The sequence below is a fragment of the Ipomoea nil genome, unplaced genomic scaffold, assembly GCF_001879475.1.
Source record: "Ipomoea nil cultivar Tokyo-kokei standard unplaced genomic scaffold, Asagao_1.1 scaffold0327, whole genome shotgun sequence".
In the NCBI taxonomy this organism is placed as follows: Eukaryota; Viridiplantae; Streptophyta; class Magnoliopsida; order Solanales; family Convolvulaceae; genus Ipomoea; species Ipomoea nil.
Genome location: NW_017616755.1, coordinates 883,907 through 903,667, shown reverse-complemented (window position 1 = coordinate 903,667; position 19,761 = coordinate 883,907). Strand labels below are relative to the sequence as shown.

The 19,761-nt window shown below is 40.6% G+C and overlaps 3 protein-coding genes across 3 annotated transcripts; all 3 read right to left on the bottom strand.

Annotated features, from left to right (window-relative positions):
* Positions 1-4,165: 4,165 nt before the first annotated feature.
* Positions 4,166-5,056, bottom strand: LOC109171661 (protein FAR1-RELATED SEQUENCE 5-like). The gene has a single exon (XM_019320732.1). The coding sequence runs from the start codon at positions 5,054-5,056 to the stop codon at positions 4,166-4,168; it is 891 nt and encodes a 296-aa protein (XP_019176277.1).
* Positions 5,057-13,894: 8,838 nt separating this feature from the next.
* On the bottom strand, positions 13,895-14,905 carry LOC109171660. The gene has a single exon (XM_019320731.1). It carries the CDS (start codon positions 14,903-14,905, stop codon positions 13,895-13,897), a length of 1,011 nt encoding a protein of 336 aa, XP_019176276.1.
* A 1,550-nt stretch (positions 14,906-16,455) lies between these two features.
* Positions 16,456-17,436, bottom strand: LOC109171658 (uncharacterized mitochondrial protein AtMg00810-like). The gene has a single exon (XM_019320730.1). The coding sequence runs from the start codon at positions 17,434-17,436 to the stop codon at positions 16,456-16,458; it is 981 nt and encodes a 326-aa protein (XP_019176275.1).
* Positions 17,437-19,761: the final 2,325 nt, after the last annotated feature.

Below are 19,761 nucleotides of genomic sequence, written 5' to 3'. Positions count from 1 at the left end.
ATGTCCGAAGGCCACGACCGGCTCACCACGCACCCACCCCCAGTGCTGATACGGTACTAGTTTTGATTTTTTATTAAGTTGGCACTACAGTATGCCAACTTAACAGGTGCACTAGTGTATATTTATGTGTACGAGTGGCTATGTATGTCTAATTTGGTTCAAATTGCAGGTGGATGCACTGGTCCGTGCATCGGCGGCACGTCCTGGGGTACCCACTGCCCGGGAAGGTCCTGAGACTGCACGCACGGAGCTCAACATCCCCCCACCAATTTCTACCGGGGTATGTATAACCAACTTCAAGACATTAGGTTTGAACGGGTGATGTGCTAAATTGTGGGTGACGTGTAGGGATTCCAACATGAATAGGTTCAAAATATTTGAGGGTCTAATATTTGGGTGTATGGCAGTTTATAAAAAACAAGTGCACAAACCACGAAGGAGGAAAAGTTTATTTGTGCATTGTAATACTGTTTCTTATCCTTTTGCTAATTCAGCATTGAAGTTCATTTTTGTGTTCTCGTGTTCGTAGGGGGATGCACGGCAAGTACCGCAAGACAACCAGGCGCACCAACGCTCGCGCGCTGGACATCGTGCACCCGGTCCTACCGCCATTACAGTATGCCAACTTAACAGGTGCACTAGGTAATAATTGTGTGTACGATTTGTCTGTGATGAAGTTGGTGTAATTGCAGGTGGATGCACTGGTTCGTGCATCGGCGGCACGGACTAGGAAACCCCCTGCCCGAGAAGGTCCCGGGGCTGCACGCACGGAACACAACGTCCCCACTGCATCTTCGGCCGAGGTATGTATGACCACCGAGTGATGTGCTAAATTTTGGATGACTTTATTATATTGTTACTTTACTAACCAACCGTCTGCCTGTAGGGGTTCCACCAAGAATTTGCAGCCATGACTAGGGACTTGCTCGCGATAGCCACACGGGTTGCAGAAACAATAAGGAAAAACCAAACACTAGCCTTCGAGGACCGAAATTTCCAGAGGGTTGGCAACGTGGCAAATCTGTTATCAAGGTGGGCCCGTACGGGAACACCACAAACCAACCTCCAACCAGGTCAGCCCCAAACTGTGACGCCCGTCCATCCAGACGACAATCTTTGGCAAGACTCTCAATTTTTAAGGGAACTAGACCAGGTGGAGGAGGAAGCAAGGCGGGAAATGCCACCAGGGCAGTCACGACAGGTGACATCGGAGGACATAGGGGGGGTTGAGCCACCGTCATTTAGTCTGGGATTGACTCAGGAGATGGCAACCACGGGGCCAGACGGGAACACGCCAGGACTGTCATCTGTACACACGCCAACTGAGCAGGTGCGAAGGGTTAACAGGTTAAGCCTATGCATTTACGCACAATTTGTGTGGTTTTTTCTAACTTCCAGGTGCAGGTACCCGTGCAGGCGCAGCGGGGAGGGCCCAAGTTAGGGGCAACACCCCAAGCCATACCCCCAAGGGTGAGAGCGCATCCGGATCGCCAGCCAACGACCACCACTGGGGCGGGAGACCAGCATGGTGGCATGTTTTTCAACACCGGCAATGGGTACCCTAACATGCCATTACCACCGGTCTATGTCGTTTGGATGTGGTTGTTCAACTCCCCTCACGGTGACCGGTAAGTTGCATGAATCTCGCATACGGGCGTATAAAAGCAACCGCATTGTGGCTAACAAAAAAACAATATACATGGGTGAAGTTCTATTCTGCCATGGCACACGCATAGTGAATTGGACGCAATTTTTAACGTTAAAGGCAAGGACGAACGTCTGTAAACCAGTGGTAGATGCATGGTGCTCGGTGCTAAATGCAAGGGAGCACCGAGGAGGTCGGGATGTGCCTTCTCGGCTGTTTGTCTCAGCATCCGCTACGGTATTGTGATCCATGCAGTTAAATTTATACTCTTTTCAAGACAGGGTGCACATGAATGCTATTGGTTATATATATCTACTAACTGTTATTGGTCACAGATTGGGACGGTGGTGAACGTCGCAGCCGGTCGAGATCAAAGGGTAACGTGGTTTCAACGGCGTCTTGATGCTGAGTTCCAAACAACTCGCCACGTGGGGACAGCTACGTTGGATATGGTAAGATGAGAGTCATGTTTTAAGTAGGTAGTTTAATCCGCAACGCACACCGAACAGCGTGGGCTAACCCCTATAATTTGTGTTGTGCAGTATTTCTTCCCCATATTCCACAAACCACGGTTCTATGTAATGTGTATAAGTTTTAAGCACAACGGGTTTGTCATCATCGACAGCTCACCAACGACCAGCATGGATATGGAGGTGTACGGTACAGCACCAGATGAATTGGTAAACACCACGCACTCTTGACACTGAATGCTATTGGTTATGTATACTCGCACACCCTCTTATCTTATGTCTGATTGTAGAGGGACCTCCTCGCCGCGTACCTAGATACTAAGCAGCACACTGTTCGAGCTCTACGATTGAGAAACATGCAGCCCGAGAGGATGAAGTTGGCATAGTCTGACAACCCTATCAACGGTGACTCTGGGGTATACACAATGAGGCACATGGAAGATTTTGTTGGTCAAGATCCCAGATATTGGCAGTGTGGGCTGGGGACGGGAGATCCCGCGGTCATTGAAAATATGCGGACGAGATTTCTGCACAACATCTTGCTATGTACGGTCAATGAAAACATCGACAATATCCGCACACGAGCAGGGGAATATGATCGCGATAGGACCGAACAACTATTAAAAGGGGCACCACAGTGTAGGACGGGTATGAGGTAGTGGGGGGTTGGATGACAGTGGTGGAAGGCAATCTAATTTTGGCTGTTTAGTTTTGTTTGATTTTGTGCACAGCTTCTGCCAAAGTGCAATAGGTCCCGAACAAGGCTGTTTAGTTGGGTAACATATTAATAAATTATATGCATAAATGGGTTAATGCCAACAGTAATATGGTATGTATAGTATGTCACGCAAAATCGGCATCGTATTGCCAAATGCACCACCATACCACAACTTAGATGCACCAAAACTCCACACCATGTTGTGTTGGGTAGCACACTAAAAAATTATATATGCATAAATGGGATAATGCCAGCAGTAGTGGCATATAGTTAATCGACCTCGATGGGGGAATATAAAACACAAACACACTGCGGTGCACAACATGTACCACAACTCCAGACCATGGTGTGTCTCTTACGTGGAACGACAATGTCATATAGTTAAGAGCTCTTTCTCGGTTGAAATGCAGCACAAACCTGCGCGTATAACGTGCCATAAAAACACTAACCAACAGCCAGAACTATATGCATAAAATTAATGGTGGGTCATTATAAAACACGCACCCGTTGCAATGCACAACATATGCAACAACTCAAATTAAATACATGTACCCATGAACTGCGATGTCTATATTAATATCCAGAAATGAGTGATAAATACATGTAGTCAATAAAAAAATACCATATTAATATCCAGGAATGAGTGATAAATACATGCAGTCAATAAAAAAATACCATCCAGCGCATGGGCAATTATCGCCACCAAAATGAGCTAATGGAATGGACAAACACTCCAGCGTTCTTATTAATAACCAAATACGAAGGATTGAAACGTACGATAAATAAAGTTAACTACAACTCCGATGTCTTTAATAATAACTAAGGACGTAAAAAATATAAAACTAATATAATGGACCATCCGAGTGCACTAATCACTTCAACGGACAGCTGTGAGCGTTATGATGCGCATACTCGCCACACACCCCGCACTTTCTGCAGGCCTTGCCACTCCTCTCAATGGCTAACTCCCGTTGGCTTTTAATTCACTTGCCCCTTCCCTTTGTTTATTGCTTGAGCTGGAGGTTTAATGGTAATGGACGTCGGCGGCTCCACACCACAAAGTGTCGCGATGGCTACACCGTTGCCCTTTGGGGGGTTAACGCTCATACCGTCGCTCAAAAACTCGTCTCTCAGTTCCTCTATTACCTGAAGCATCCGCGTTTGGCGCACTGTATTGCTTCCAACCATCGCAGTGCACCTGTGTATTTCAGTCCACAACCGGTTAGGCCCAGATTCTAGAGGGGGCAGTCAGAACATTGAGAACACCAATTAGCTAGTCCTTCCTGCTTACACCAGCGTGCTGCAATGTACCGCGCCGGCAAGCTCGCCATTTCAGCATCTTTGAACACATGAAACATATGCCAGCAAACTAACCCCAACAGTGTGGACAACGTTGTACTCCCCTTTAATGTCGTAACGGATGCACTCACCATCTGCACGGATCCCCACAACCTTACAATAAAAACATGCAGCCTCAATCTCTAGCTGGAGCTCATAAAACACTGTTAGGGTGAATTCCTGCGCGATGTGTCGCTCCAATGCTAAAGGAGTTCTGAACTCAGGCAATGACCCCTCACTCTCAGCATTTAGTTTGCTTTGTCTATGCCGTTGCGTTTCCAGGACGCTCTCGTATTGCACATAAAACTCGACCAGGCTACAATGTGGGCGTGTGCTTTTACCGTACGCGCTATTCTCTGATTCTGAATGCGATGTGGTACGTAGCACACCGCTCATGGGTAAATCTAAAAAATAAGATGGAATCCAAAACGCCCGTTCTGTGTATAACTTGGTGAACCATCGATGCCCCGTTAAGTTGTACTTTTCCATTAACGACTGCCATTGCGTTTCAAAATCACTAATGCCAATGGTCTCATTCCACACAACGTTGTTAAGCTGGGTTCGGAAAGTCTGATCTTTTGATAATTCAACCCCTGATTTCTCGCTCACTTTGGTCATGATATGCCACATGCAGTAACGCTGCCAGCACTTCAGCAATATCTGTGCAATAGCACTCTTCATAGCCGGGTCTTGATCAGTTACAACACACAACGGGCTCTTTCCCATTGCAGCTTTAAATCTCTCGAGAACCCATACGTATGACTCAGTGTCTTCTCGAGTTAGCAACCCGCAAGCGAACGTAATGCAGCGTTTATGGTGGTCTACCCCGGTAAAAGGTACGAACACTGTACCTGCAGCACGAAGAGTCCACGAGGTAGTTAGCATGAATACTATTAAATTACCACAAAATAACACTAGTGGGGTATTCGAACACCATACTATTAATATTAAATAACCAATAAAATTCAACATGACTACAATGCACTTAACACCAATGGTAATGAGTTAGCACTACAATTAAGTATGATTAGCATGCTCTTTACTGAACATAAACATAGGAAAAACAGGTGCACTGGGGAATGGGAATAATAATAATAATACAAAAAATAATAATAATAATAATAATAATAATAATAATAATAATAATAATAATAATGGTAATAATAATAATAGAACAACAACAACAACAACAATTACTACTGCAATGAACGTGTTTGCATCGGTATGTTTAGTGTACAATGCACTACGCAGAATCAACACAATGAACGTGTTAACATTTACATACCTGTTCGTACCATACATTGCATCGAAGGATATCACATCACCAAAACTCATAAAACTTTGACGCCCGGTGTGGTCAGCCCAAAAAAGACGCTGTAACACCCCAGATTTTCAAGACTTTTAAAACTTATATAATAAAGATGGAATCTCATTAATTCCCAAAACACAATACAAAGAGTACGAGGTGCTATGCCACACCTGAGCTGGAGAACTCAGATGCACAGGCTAACTAACTACTATCCTCAATAATGCAAATACATAATCATGGCACGCAGGCCGAAAGGGAAACTAACTACTTCTACGCTTCAAGGTTCTAGCGCGCTCCAGTGTCTACTCTTTTGTGCCTGAAAGCTAAATATATCTGTTCAGCGAGAGATGCTGGTAACCCACTCCAACGCGTTGAAATACAATACATATAGACATATATATAGATATACGAAAACCATTTTGAAGCATGAAGATATATCCTACGAGACTCTAGCTTTTAAAACAGGGATCGACTCAACAGTTAGGGCTAAGCACAGACAGCAGTTATACCAAGCATATACAGTTTACAACAAGCAAGACAGGTAAGATAAGCACAATTAATAATCATAATCCAACATATACGATTCTCAGTATAAATCCCATAGTCACATCCCCAAGATACTCATAACAACAACTCATCCATATCTCATCACATAGCAAACTTTGTTGGCGCCACAGGACCAATCGCATGCCATACATGAGGGTCAGCGCATATAGCTCTGACACGGCCCCGCAGCACCCTGCCCCGTATCGCAACACGGAGGGGTCGATCGCAACCGACCGATGAACCGCAGCTCATCATAGTTTGATCGCAACCAAACAGTAGACCGCAGCCCAAGAGTATGTCATCTGACCGCAGCCAGGAAAGTATGAACCGCAGCTCATGTAGAAACGTTTGATCGCAACCAAACGGTGGACCGCAGCCCGGGAGTGTAAATCTGACCGCAGCCAGCTTCTGAATCTCAGCTCAGGAATAACCAATCCGATCGCAACCGAATTGGGGTATCATGCACATATAACACATAGCAGGCACATGCAACCCACATTAACATATTGGGAAGGGGGAGAACACGTATAACAAAATCTATGCGTGATCCTTCACATACTAAGAATAATCCTAAGGTGTTCATACTTCTTTCACCTAGGTCAACGGGATACCAATTCAACTAGCATGCAATATACAAGACTCATACAACCTACGAACGGTACCCGAAATATCAAACTAGACATAGGCACGATAGACGGAGTCCGTTGGGACACCACGGGGGTCAGGGAAACATCAAACGGGGAAGCCAAAATCCCAAAGTGGGGTTCAAACCAGCGGGTAGCCGGTGGCAGCAAATCCGGGCAGCAGGTGCCCGGCGGGCAGCTGCCCGCCCGCCGGCTGCCCGCTGTCGGCGTTGCCCAAGAAGGCCGCGGGTAGGTGGCGGATCCCCTACCCCCCACTGACTCTTTCATCACAAAAACGCCCCGGGAACCTTTGTGGAACCCAGAACCATGCTTAGACACTTTCAAACGCAATTGATAACACACGTAGACAATTAACGGATCAAAATCAAGAAACATACGGCACATAACCTATCATGCTTTTCTAAACATAATCAACACCCAATCATGCGAATTCCCACCCCATATACCAAGAATGATATCATACGATACAACCTAGGGTTCTAATCACTTTTAAATCAACAAGGACACAATTCATCTTCTAATATCAAGATTCGGTAAGAATATCATATAAACATCAAGAACATCTTACAATTATCAAGAACATCATATAATCATCAAGAACATCATATAATTATCAAGAACACCATAATTATCAAGAACCTCTCATCATCAAGATCACCCATGGAATCATCCCACCAATCATCAATAATAATATCACAATCATCAATACACAATAATATGGGGAAATCCTAAGAGGGGAATCATAGCTATGAAAATAGGTTTTGTTGAGACATGGGTTACCTCTTAGCTTTAATTAATTCCTTGGCTATGAAGGGTCTTTCTTTAAGCTTTCTTCTTTCTTGATTTCTCCTAAGGGGATTTTTTGAACTTCTTGTGTGGTGAGAGATTATGGTGGTGAAAGATCTAGGTGCCTCCTATATCCCTATTTATATATTTAAGACTCCTAATTAGGGTCTGAATGGTATGGGTTTACTAATTCTATTCCTTATAGGACTAAGGGCTTATTTTAGGGATAAGGGTCCATGGTCCATAGTGGACCATATTAATTAATTAAAGGGAATCCTAATCGTAGTCTGAATAGTAAAAGGCCTACTTCCTTTATTCCTAATAGATAACTAGGTCTAGGATTCCTAATTAGAATCTGAATAGTAAAGGGTTTACTTTCTTTATTCCTAATAGGCTTAAGACTCTAATTTAGGCAAGGGTCCACGGTTCATGGTGGACCTTATTAATTAATTAAAGGAAACCTAACCGAATTAAATCATATTAAATTATTATTAACGGGATTAATTAAATAATTAATCCGGGATTGAAGGCCGTAACACGGGGTGTTACACTCTCCCCCCCTTACGAGAAGCTTCGTCCCCGAAGCTTGGAAATCATTGCGGGGGTAACGAGCCCAAAGTAGTACGGTGGTCCTATAGCGAAAGCATTCTACGGGGAACTGTATAATTGTATGTTTATGTGTGCTGAGTTTTTGGGAACAATTAGGTTTAAAGGGCTAAGAGAGTGGGTTTCAAACCTGAGGACAAAGTGAATCTAAAACCACTATCCCAAAACATCAGTCTAAAAACAATCTAAAACCATTGGCGCGTAGGCCACAAAAACACAGTTTAAAGATACAGGTGCTAAGCTACCAGGCTCTAGACATCGCGCTCGACTACTCAACACCTGAAAGAACACAAAGATAAACATCGGGGCGACGCCCGGTCAGCGAAAGATGCTGGTAACCCACCAATACCGTTAAGTATCATAAATAGGTAGATATAAGATATAAAAACCATTTTCGAAACGGAATACATATATATAAGTCAAAAGCCAAGATCAAAAGACAACACAAGACTCACCACTCACAAGGATAACACAGGGAACACATCCCAACCACAAAGGTTAACCACACACAAGGATAAAGACTCACCCAACGGCAACACATGCCAAAACACCACAAGCCTCCGTGACTACACACGTCACGAGAGAAGATCACACAACAACGGCTACACAAGCCCTCATGACATCACCCATCACGAGTTGATATGCCTTCCTTATGCCCTGTTCCAACCTTATGGCTACCCCCAACCTTGTACCTTCAAAGCCAACCATTACCTCCAGAAAACCCCTGTACAGCCAAGTCCAACCTTATTCCACCGAGACCGTCGTCCCCCACCTATAACCACCAACGAAAACCCACCAATCACGGCAACACATGCTCGGATAACACAATGTTAGCCCCCAATCATGTGGACTCAGCCACAGCTCCATAATCACGTCACGGCCACCACGAGGACCGCTGCAATACCTTGGCGACTAGTGTCCCATACCACTAATCGTGCAATCCAAGTAGAGCCACACACGCACCACCACTCACACGAGAGTCAATCAACGGATTGCAAAGAAGGTATGAAACTTACTCAATCAAGGAACGGGTCACCACCTAACAACAACAACGATGAATAACGCAAGTTATCATCAACCAAACGGAAGGTACGAACAACACACACGCTAGCATTAAGACAACAAACTAGCATGCTTATCAATGGGGAAACTCAAGATAGTTCCGAGGAACACACAAGACACCTCTTGGTTCAACGAAACATAATGTTGAACACTTAGCATGATTCAGGACACCAAAGATCCTACATGGATACCTCCCCATAAAGCTCTAGACCTACGAAACATCAAGAAGACGCTCAAATATTTCCACAAAAGAACAACGGGAAGCCAAAAGATCAAACACCGAGACAAACAAATCACGGGGAACAAATCGCGAACCAAACACCACCGTGTACACCGCGGGTGGACCCACGGGTAGTGCCCCACCCGTGTTCCCGCCCGCGGGTACACTACCCACAAGGCAACATGTCCCCCGTGGGTAGGCCGACGGGTGGTGCCCCGCCCGCCGTTCCGCCCGCGGGTACATCCCTGTACCACAACAAATCCCTTCGGGGATTTTCTTCTCCAAACACAACTTCAAGTCCAAAACATGCCAAATCTCACCAAACACAACAAAATGACTTGAACCATGGAAAATGCCAAGCAATGGCACAAAGGAATCCTAAACACAAGCTCTAGATATGCAATATCACAAGATAAATGCATAAACTCTCACATTTCATAGCAAAACACAAATAGAAGCCAAGAAATCATATATAGGTAAGCAAAATAGGTTTTGTAGAGCATGGGTTACCTCTTGAAGACCAAAAGACTCCTCTTACACCACAACAAGCTCTCCACTAAGCTCACTAGCCAAACCCACTTCAAGATCAAACCAAAAGATCATAAAGATCCTACCTTTAAGAAAAAGACAACTAAGATGGAACCAAAAAGACTAGACAAGCTTAGATCTTACCCTTCTAGATGCCCAAATAGATGAAAGATTGAATCTTGGAAGCAAAGCTTGGAATCTTGACAAAGGTCTCACTTGGCTTGAAGAACAAGCTACTCTTCTTTTCTAGAGAGAAGGTAGATATATTTTCTAGGAATTATAAGGGATGAAAATGAAGAAGTCTTATAGGTTTAGGTTACAAAACTAACTCTTGGTGAAAAGACAAGGATACCCTTACTAACTCTTAGAAAGTGTAAGGAACAAGGGAACTCCTCTCAAAGCACAAGGTACAACACAACTTAAAGATTGACTAGTCAAATACTAGTCCTTGAGTATCAAAAATCAGGATTTTAGGAATCAATTCCTCAAGAAATAGAATTAATTACTCAATTAATTCATGGATTGGAGTGTGGATTTTTGGGGTGTCACACTAACGATGAACCCCACGCATTTGTCCTTTATGATGCAGATCCGAACATTGCAGTTAACCCTGTTAAATACATGTTTCCTGCGTTGAGTGATCGAACCACCACTGCCACCCACCACGGGTTTTGGCGGATTTCGACCACCACCTTTAACGCCTTCCCGGCTGCATAACAAATAACGCGAGGTTAGTTGGCCGTCACGACCTCTTTTTAGGGTGCCATACCGCACAGAGAAGCCACATGTCCTAGCGTAGTTGATATAGAAATACACCCCTTCTGCTAGAGTTTTGAAACGGTAACCGATAGCCGGGGTAATTGCACTGTCCACAGCGGGCCACCAATATTTGACGAGTATGCTGGTATACCCACCCGTGCTTGCACTCTCTTACCCCCCGACATCTGCAAAAAAGGAAAATATGATACAACTAATTAATGCATGTTAACTATCTACTCACTTAACTTTTTTAACACATTCTTACTGCACTTAACTGTTTACACTTAAACTGTAAATAATTTCTGGCAGAACGTGGGGTGTATTCCCTGAATCACAAGAAATCAGTATAACTCCTACATCTGAGGATGAAGGTTTCAAGCTAGGATCACAAGGTTGTGATACAAAATATGTGAGAATCTTGAAATCCTCTTCTTCCTGCACTTTCTGGGTTCCTAGACTGCATTGTTTTTGTCCTTTTCATTTATGACATCCTTTATATTTGCACTGTCGTTCCTAATAGAATGCATCTTACTTGTATGCAACTTATTACATCTTATTCCAAATAGGATTTCCCTAATTAAAATATTCATTATAACAGAATTTTAATTTAACTATTCATTATCATTCTTAATCATAACAATCAATCATAGAGGCGAACTAAACATTGAACTTTGTGTAGCTAATTACCACATACAACAGTACACTTGGCAAGTGGATTCATAATATAATTGAGGAAACATTCACTAACCAAAGTGGAAAAAGACAAAAAAAATGTATATAAAGGCTTTGACTTTGGGCACAGTTTTGCATGACGGCTTACAATGCAAACAAATTAGCCATGGGCACAAACCTCTCTATTATCATATTCTCACATGTGGTAAACAGAATCTTCCAATATATACACTAGCTAAGGCATAATATAAGCTAGCTTTTTACCTATCTCATCATCATCATCACTAAATATAATGGTGCACAAACATCCAAAACACTGGCACGTACTCTTGGTTTTCCGATATCCATTTTTTCATGCCATGTGGGTAGGGCAGTTGCATTGTGTAAGAGAATAATTGACTATGGCCGTGCAACAAACTACAAACAACGGAAAACAAAACAAAAAAAAACAAAAAAAAAAACGGGCGGCGGCATACGGGATAAATGAAGAACGGACCTTCTGGAACACCGCAGTGGGGGTGCATGCCGAACATAACGCCGTGGTCAAGGGACGTCGCCGGTTCAGGACTACCCATCCGCACACTCAATTTGCCGGTTCTTCGTCGCCGCAAAGGGGGGAGGGGGGAAACGGAAACAGATGCCAAACTCACGTTTAGTAACCGGGAAACACGCTCAGGTTTTACAATTAGGTGAGAAATGCACACCTACATGGTGGAGCACGGGAACAACAACGCACCAAGAATCCCAACGTTTGATCTCTCAGATCAGTGCACCACAATAGTCCACTAGTTCACATTTAAGTAAGAGTGTGCACCAGAAAACCTCCCTATATATATATATATATATATATATATATATATATATATATATATATATATATATATATATATATATATATATATATATATATATATATATGTATATACATACGTATATGTATATGTATATGTATATGTATATATACGTATATGTATATGTATGTATACGTATATGTATATGTATATGTGTGTGTATATATATATATATATATATATATATATATATATATATATATATATATATATATATATATATATATATATATATATATATATATATGTATATGTATGTACATATGTATATGTATATGTATATGTATATATATGTACATATACATATACATATGTACGTATATACATATACATATACATATACATATACATACATACATACATATATATATATATATATATATATATATATATATATATTAAAGAGTTTTTGATCTTGAATGAATCATTAATTCAAAATTTTAATTGAATATTGTTATCGTTTATGATTTGTGTTATCATGTAATAAATTTAGTCTTTTCAATAATTGTTTCACACATTTATGTCTTACAGTGCACATCTATGCTTTCCAGTGCATATTGTTGTGCCTTCTAGTGAACATTGTTAAAGATCGTAAGTGGCGTTGATCTTGAATGAACCAATATAATGACTGAGATCATACACATTTCTCACTTGGGACCTCTTTTTGCACCAGATCCTAAGCATATATATATATATATATATATATATATATATATATATATATATATATATATATATATATATATATATATATATTGAAAAAATATAAGGAGCAACACATACAGTAATGTTGAAACGTACGTTTGTAACACCAGGAAATTTGTAACGCAGTTTGGGCGAAATACCCTAATCTGCGAGGCACTTCTCGTATTGGGAATTAGCCTAAATTCACTATGAGCAACTTCAAAAATTCAGAGTATAGGAAGAAGGAAACTTTACACAATAGATCTCACAATCTCTCATAATCTATTGAAACCTAACTCTCGTATTACTCCAAAGTGATAGACTCTCTCTTTCAATATATCTATATGCACTCGATCATATTACAAAGGTAAGTTCGCTGCATCTATTCTTCTAAGAGTCTTATTAAATAGGTGACACTTGATCATAATCCTAGTTGAAGTATGAATCCTAATTAGACTAGGATTTGAATGATACTTGTAGTTTGACTACAAGATAATTGAATTTTATCTTCAATTATCTTTTTGCCAATAATATTCTTGACAAGTCTTTATTCAACAATATCCCCCCTTGTCAATATTTTTGGCAAAAACCTTGATTTATGATTTTCTTGAAATTTCTCCCCCTTAGTTCTTGCTGTCTAGTTGTCTGCTTTTCACAATCTTTAGGTGGCAATTTTGACTTGATGTAACTGATGATAGAGTCAAGGCTCTAAGCTAGACAGTCCAAAGATTAGTAACCTAGGCAGAACTTCAAATAATGCACATAGTCATTTTCTATCGTAGTCACATCAGCATGCTGCTTAATAGCTAGACAGAAATAAGAGAAACATATTCGGCTTGAATTCTAAAAGGATCATGTCATGTTTAGCAGCTTGGACAGAATTCAAAAGAGATCATCTCAGTGGTATTAGTGTCAAAAATAGCTAGACAGTTTTCTCAAAAAATCTTAGTAGCATCAAAACAGATAATTCCAGCAGCAACATATCAGCAGTTAGATAATTCCAGCAGTATATCAGCAGTCATCTCCCCCTATTTTTGACAAAAACATATGACAAATTCAGTCAGAGTCAGAGGATGTTGCTTCTGGGGTTCCAACACCCTGTTCTTCTCCTTGGCTCTCTTCTTCTTGATCTTCTGCAGCAGTATCTTCTTCTTGGAATTTTTCAATCTCCCCTTCAGATTCTTCTTCATCAGCATCTACTCCTTGAGATTTTTCAGCCTCCCCATCAGACTCTTCTTCATTATTTCCTCCTAAAGCTGTCATCCATTTGAGTACCTCAACTTTCTCTTCCTGGATTTCCAATTGTCTCTGTTTTATGTTCTTTTCAGATGTAATCAGTTCATTGAGTCTCTTCTGGAAGTATTTTCGAAGGATATCATTGTTCATAGGGTCATCTTCTGGATTTGTGGTTCTCAGGTCATTTTGATGAGATCCCTTTCTCAGTTTAACAGACACATTTAGAGTTTTGATCTGTTGGAGCTTTTTCTTGGTAGACTTTAGGCCTTGTTTGGTGAGGATGGTTTGAATTAGGTTTGGAAAGATTAGAGAGGCCTTAGGAGATTTGTTTTCAGCTAGGTTTATGACTTGTTGATGGACCAGTTCTCCATAGCTGATTTTGATCTTTTTTCCTACTTTGTATAACAATTCAGCCAAGCTCCATTTCACAGTGTTTTCATGTAAGGAGGGCATCCAGTTTTCCAGAGCTATTTTTTGTTGAATGGCGTATTTGCTTGTCAGGCAGGCAGCTTTGATCTTCTTCTTTTCAAGAACTACATTTCCAGCTGTGATCTCCTGGGCTATGATGTCCCCATTGTGGTTGTACTGATCATCTTGTTCAAAGGTGTTGTAACTGGCATTTATAACATCTGGGGAAAAATCATAGTATTTTCCTCTTAGGTAAACTTTTCCATACAAAGGACTTGATGGGACTGATGATTCTCCTTTGAGATTGCAGTAGAATTCATGAATCATCTTTTCTTCAAAGGGTTCAATTTTTGTGACTGTGTCTAGTAATCTTCCTTGAATTAGGAGTTCTATGATGTTTTCTCCATCTTTGAGATTCTCCATACTGACCAATTTTTGAGGGATGATTTTTTGTTGTGAGATCTTGTGCCACAGATTGCTCGAGGCTTTATCCTGGAATTGGTTGTTGGGAGGTTGTAGTAAATTGGATGTTAGAAGTGTGGTTTCAAAATCTATCTCTGCTGTTTGTTTTCCCTTTTCCTTTGATGTGTATTTCCTTCGTGACTTGCCCCAGTCTTTTGAGGCATTTTTCTAGGGCTTTTTAGACCTTTCATTCTGGCATTCTTTACTGTTTTCCCAGTCATCATCAGTTTCTTTTTGTTTTCTTTTGGCAGTTCTTGTCATTCTTGGCGGTGGGATGTTAGGAGTCCTTCTTGGGGGTCCTACAGAGATTGGAAAATCACATGGCCTTTTAGCCCTGGGGTCAGCTCCTTCATATGGATCTACTCTTCTTCGTTTTCTTAGAATTTCATCAGGATTGTTCTCATTTGGGGCTGTTTCGTGATCATCTATTCTCACTTCGGTAGGGATTTCATCTAGCTCATTCTCAAAGCTGTCAATTGTGTCAGAATCCGTAACCCTAATTTCTGGGTTAGACTCTGATTCTATAATTTCTTTCTCACTGGCAGGGGGTTTTTCATGTGAGAATAAATCTTTACCTTGTTGGTGTGTGATTTTGTCTAGGTCGAGTACTAATTCCCCAAAGATACCCTCTGAACCAGTAGGTTCTTCTTCTGCATTTGGGTCCGAGGGAGATTGTGGGTTTTCATTTAAGGGTGTTTCGAGGGGCAGAGATGAGTTACCTGGTGGTGGGTAGATGCCCTCGAATGGTATTTGCGTGATTGGCACTGGATCCATGATTATATCTTCGGAGTGTTGTGGTTGATCGAGTGGGGGATTCTTGTTGATGGCAGGGGTTCCTCGTCGTGGAGGCCGACGGGATGATTTCTTCACTTTCGGCATTTTGGGGGCTCTTGATTTCTTCATGGTTCTGTTTTTGGCGAGTGATGAAGAAGGTAATCGACAATGGTGGTGGTCGTGGATGGCGATAGTGGAGGTGATCATGGATGGTGGTGTGCAAAGTAGAGGAGCGACGTGAGGGATTTCAATCGGAGCCGGGTATATTAATTTGGACTTTGAAGCGGGTTCATGACTTCGGTTTTCGGGCTGAGATACGAATTCAGGCTATGGCTACCATGGGTTGACGGGTTGACCCTCTTTAAGTAAGCATTCATTCCCCTTTTGTTTTTTTATAATAAATATAAAATAAAACTAATATATATATATATATATATATATATATATATATATATATATATATATATATATATATATATATATATATATATATATATATGGAAATAGAGAGAAATCAATTTAATCTACACAGCCCAATTTCTGACCTTAGTCTAGTAAATTTATTTCCGTCCAATCCTTTTGTCATTATGTCTGCAAGTTGGTTTTCTGTGTTGATGTGCCTCATGATGATGATTTCTTCCTCCACTAGTTCTCTGATGAAATGATGTCGTATGTCAATGTGTTTGGTACATGAGTGTTGGACTGGATTTTTTGAAATGTCTATGGCACTTTTATTGTCACAATATACTGTCATTTTTGCTTGACTGATACCATAGTCTTCCAGCATTTGTTTCATCCATAATAATTGAGTGCAACAGCTCCCAGCAGCTATATATTCGGCTTCTGCAGTTGATAGTGATGTTGATTTTTTTTTTTTTACTTATCCAGGAGACTAGATTTGTTCCAAGTAGAAAGCATCCTCCAGTAGTGCTTTTTCTATCATCCATGTTGCCTGCCCAGTCTGCATCACAGTATGCTGATAGGTATTTGTTTGTGTCAAAGGAATACCATATTCCTAGATCAGTAGTTCCTTTAACGTATTTGATAATTCTCTTCACAGTTTTCATGTGTGATTCCTTAGGGGATGATTGATATCTGGCACATATGCCTACTGAGTAGTAAATGTCTGGTCTGCTGGCAGTTAAGTATAGTAGGCAACCAATTATGCTACGATATAGTTTTTGTTCTACATCTTTTCCTTCTGTATCTCTGGCAATTTTCTCTGTTGTTGCAACAGGTGTTCTAACAGCTTTGCTTTCTTTTAGACCAAATCTGTTGACAAGATTGTTCGCATATTTACTTTGTGAGATGAAGATTCCGTCTTCCAGTTGTTTTATTTGTAGACCTAGAAAGTAACTGAGCTCTCCAACCATGCTCATTTCAAATTCGCTTTTCATGTGACGAATGAACTCATCTTTGTAGGTTTCTCTGGTTGATCCAAACACTATATCATCAACATAGATTTGTGCTATGATGATGTCACTTTTGTAGTGTTTGACAAACAGTGTTTTGTCAACACTTCCTCTATTGTATCCTTTTGAGAGTAGAAATTGTGTTAACCTTTCATACCAGGCTCGTGGGGCTTGTTTTAATCCATATAAGGCTCTCTTGAGTCTATAGACATGGTTAGGATGGAATGGATCCTCAAACCCTTTTGGTTGGGATACGTATACTTCTTCTTTTATATATCCATTCAAGAATGCTATTTTTACGTCCATTTGATAAAGTTTAATTTTTAGAATGCATGATACGGCAAGAAGAAGACGTATGGATTCTATCCTGGCAACTGGGACAAAGGTTTCTTCAAAGTCAATTCCTTTCTCTTGAGTGTATCCTTATGCTACAAGTCGGGCTTTATTTCTCACTATATTTTCTTTCTCATCAGTTTTGTTTTTGTAGATCCATTTTGTTCCTATAATGTTAGAGTTTTCTGGGGTAGGAACAAGTTCCCATACTTCATTTCTTTCGAATTGTTGTAGCTCTTCTTGCATGGCTTCGATCCAATATTTGTCAAGGAGGGCCTGCTCAATGGTTTTTGGTTCTATCTTTGAAGTGTAGCACAAATCTCCTTCAGACATTTTGAGGTAATCTCTTTTCTTTCCTCTTGTCTGTATTCCCTAATTTAGGTCTCCAATGATGTTTTCTGTAGGGTGATTTTTCTGGGTTTTAGTGATCTGTTTGATGGGTGCTTCATCACAATTTGTTGGTTTTCCAGTGTCATCGTTCTGTTCTGTTTCTATAGGTGGTGTTGAAACTTCTGTTTCAACACTTATGGTTTGTTCATCATCATCTTTGATTTCCGTTGAATCTATGTCAGTGAATGAGACATTTATAGATTCCATTACACTTTGAGTTCTGAGATTGTAAACTCGAAATGCCCTGCTGTTAGTGGAGTATCCCAAAAAGAATCCTTGATCACCTTTGATGTCGAATTTTCCCAAATGTTCTCGGTCTCTTAGAATGTAACATGTGCTGCCAAATATGTGTATGTGTTTAAGATTAGGAGTTTTTCCTTTCCATATTTGGTATGGCGTCATGTTTATCTCTTTCCGTATGTATACTCGGTTGATTAGATAACAGGCTGTACTTACAACTTCGGCCTAAAACTTTTGAGGAATTCTTTTGTGATTTAGTAGTACCCTTGCCATTTCTTGTATAGTTCTATTTTTTCGTTCCACTATTCCATTTTGCTACAGTGTTTTAGGAGCTGAGAATTCGTGGTGTATTCCTTTTTCTTGGCAAAAATCTTTGAAGTACGAATTTTCGAATTCTCTTCCATGATCACTTCTTAATCGCAAGATTTTTCCTATTTTTCCTTCTTTTTCAGTTTCAATCTTATTGATGAGAGTTTTGAAACTTTTGAAGGTATCTGATTTTTCTCTCAGGAACATGACCCATGTGAAGCGAGAGTAATCATCTACTGTTACATGAACATACCGTTTTCCTCCTATGTTTTCAACTTGAGTTGGACAAAAAAGATCCATGTGTAGGAGTTCCATAATTCTTGTGGTGTGGATTCCTGATATCTTCTTGTGGGTTTTTCTTGTTAGTTTGTTCTCGAGACATGTTCCACAAGTTTTGTTCTCGTTTATTTCGAGTTGTCGTGGTAAGCCTCGATATGCTCCTAGTTTTATCCCTTTCTTCATGTCATGGAAGTTTATGTGTCACATTCGTTGATGCCAAATTTGTACTTTAGTTTCTTTGGAAAGATTACAGGAGAATTGATTTGTCCAGACGTAGCACTTGTCTGATGATCTATTTCCTAGCATCACACATTGTTCATTTTGATCATAGACTTGGCAACTGTCTTTGGAGAATTTTACTTGTAGATTGTCATCACATAGTTGACTAATGCTGATTAGGTTTGCTTTAAGTCCTTTCACCAAGAAGACTTGAGTAAGTCTTGGTAATCCGGTCACATTTAGTGTCCCGCTTCCAATAATTTGGCCTTTTTCCTCCATCTCCAAACGTAACATGTCCTCCTTCTTTTGGTAGTATGTTAACCAGATGTTCTGGTTTCCCAGTCATGTGGCGTGAACATCCACTATCGAAGTACCATATTTCTGTATTCTTCTCTATTTTGGAGGTGAGAGCAACTGTTTGTGTTTGATTTTTTCTGACCCATACCTTTCTGGTTTGTGATTGTTTCCTCATAAGACGATTTTGTCTAATCCAGCAGTGTACTTTAATATGACCTGGTTTGTGGCAATAATAGCATCTGATCCTTCGATGTTGGAAATGTCGTTGCAACATCTCTGGATTTTCTGATTGTCTTTCATCAGTGTGTTCGATTCCCTGAGAGTTTTCCTTCAGGATTTTTTCTTCAAGATCTTTTTCCTTTTCTTGGAGTTTCTTTAGTTCTTCTTTTGTTTCCTGATGATCTCGAATTTCTCTTTCCTTTTCAATTTGTAAATCACGGTTCTGTTGCATGAGTTCTGTATTGACTCTAATAAGCTCCTGCCATTTTGATTGCAGCAATGTGTATGCTTTGAATAATCCTTGAATGTCCTCTTGGGAAGTGTCTTCCTCTTCTTGTGTAATGG

What these genes read in the sequence shown, in the direction of transcription:
- LOC109171660 (XM_019320731.1), bottom strand. Translation starts at nt 14,905, where the DNA reads ATGGAGAATCTCAAAGATGGAGAAAACATCATAGAACTCCTAATTCAA.
- LOC109171658 (XM_019320730.1), bottom strand. Translation starts at nt 17,436, where the DNA reads ATGGACGTAAAAATAGCATTCTTGAATGGATATATAAAAGAAGAAGTA.
- LOC109171661 (XM_019320732.1), bottom strand. Translation starts at nt 5,056, where the DNA reads ATGCTAACTACCTCGTGGACTCTTCGTGCTGCAGGTACAGTGTTCGTA.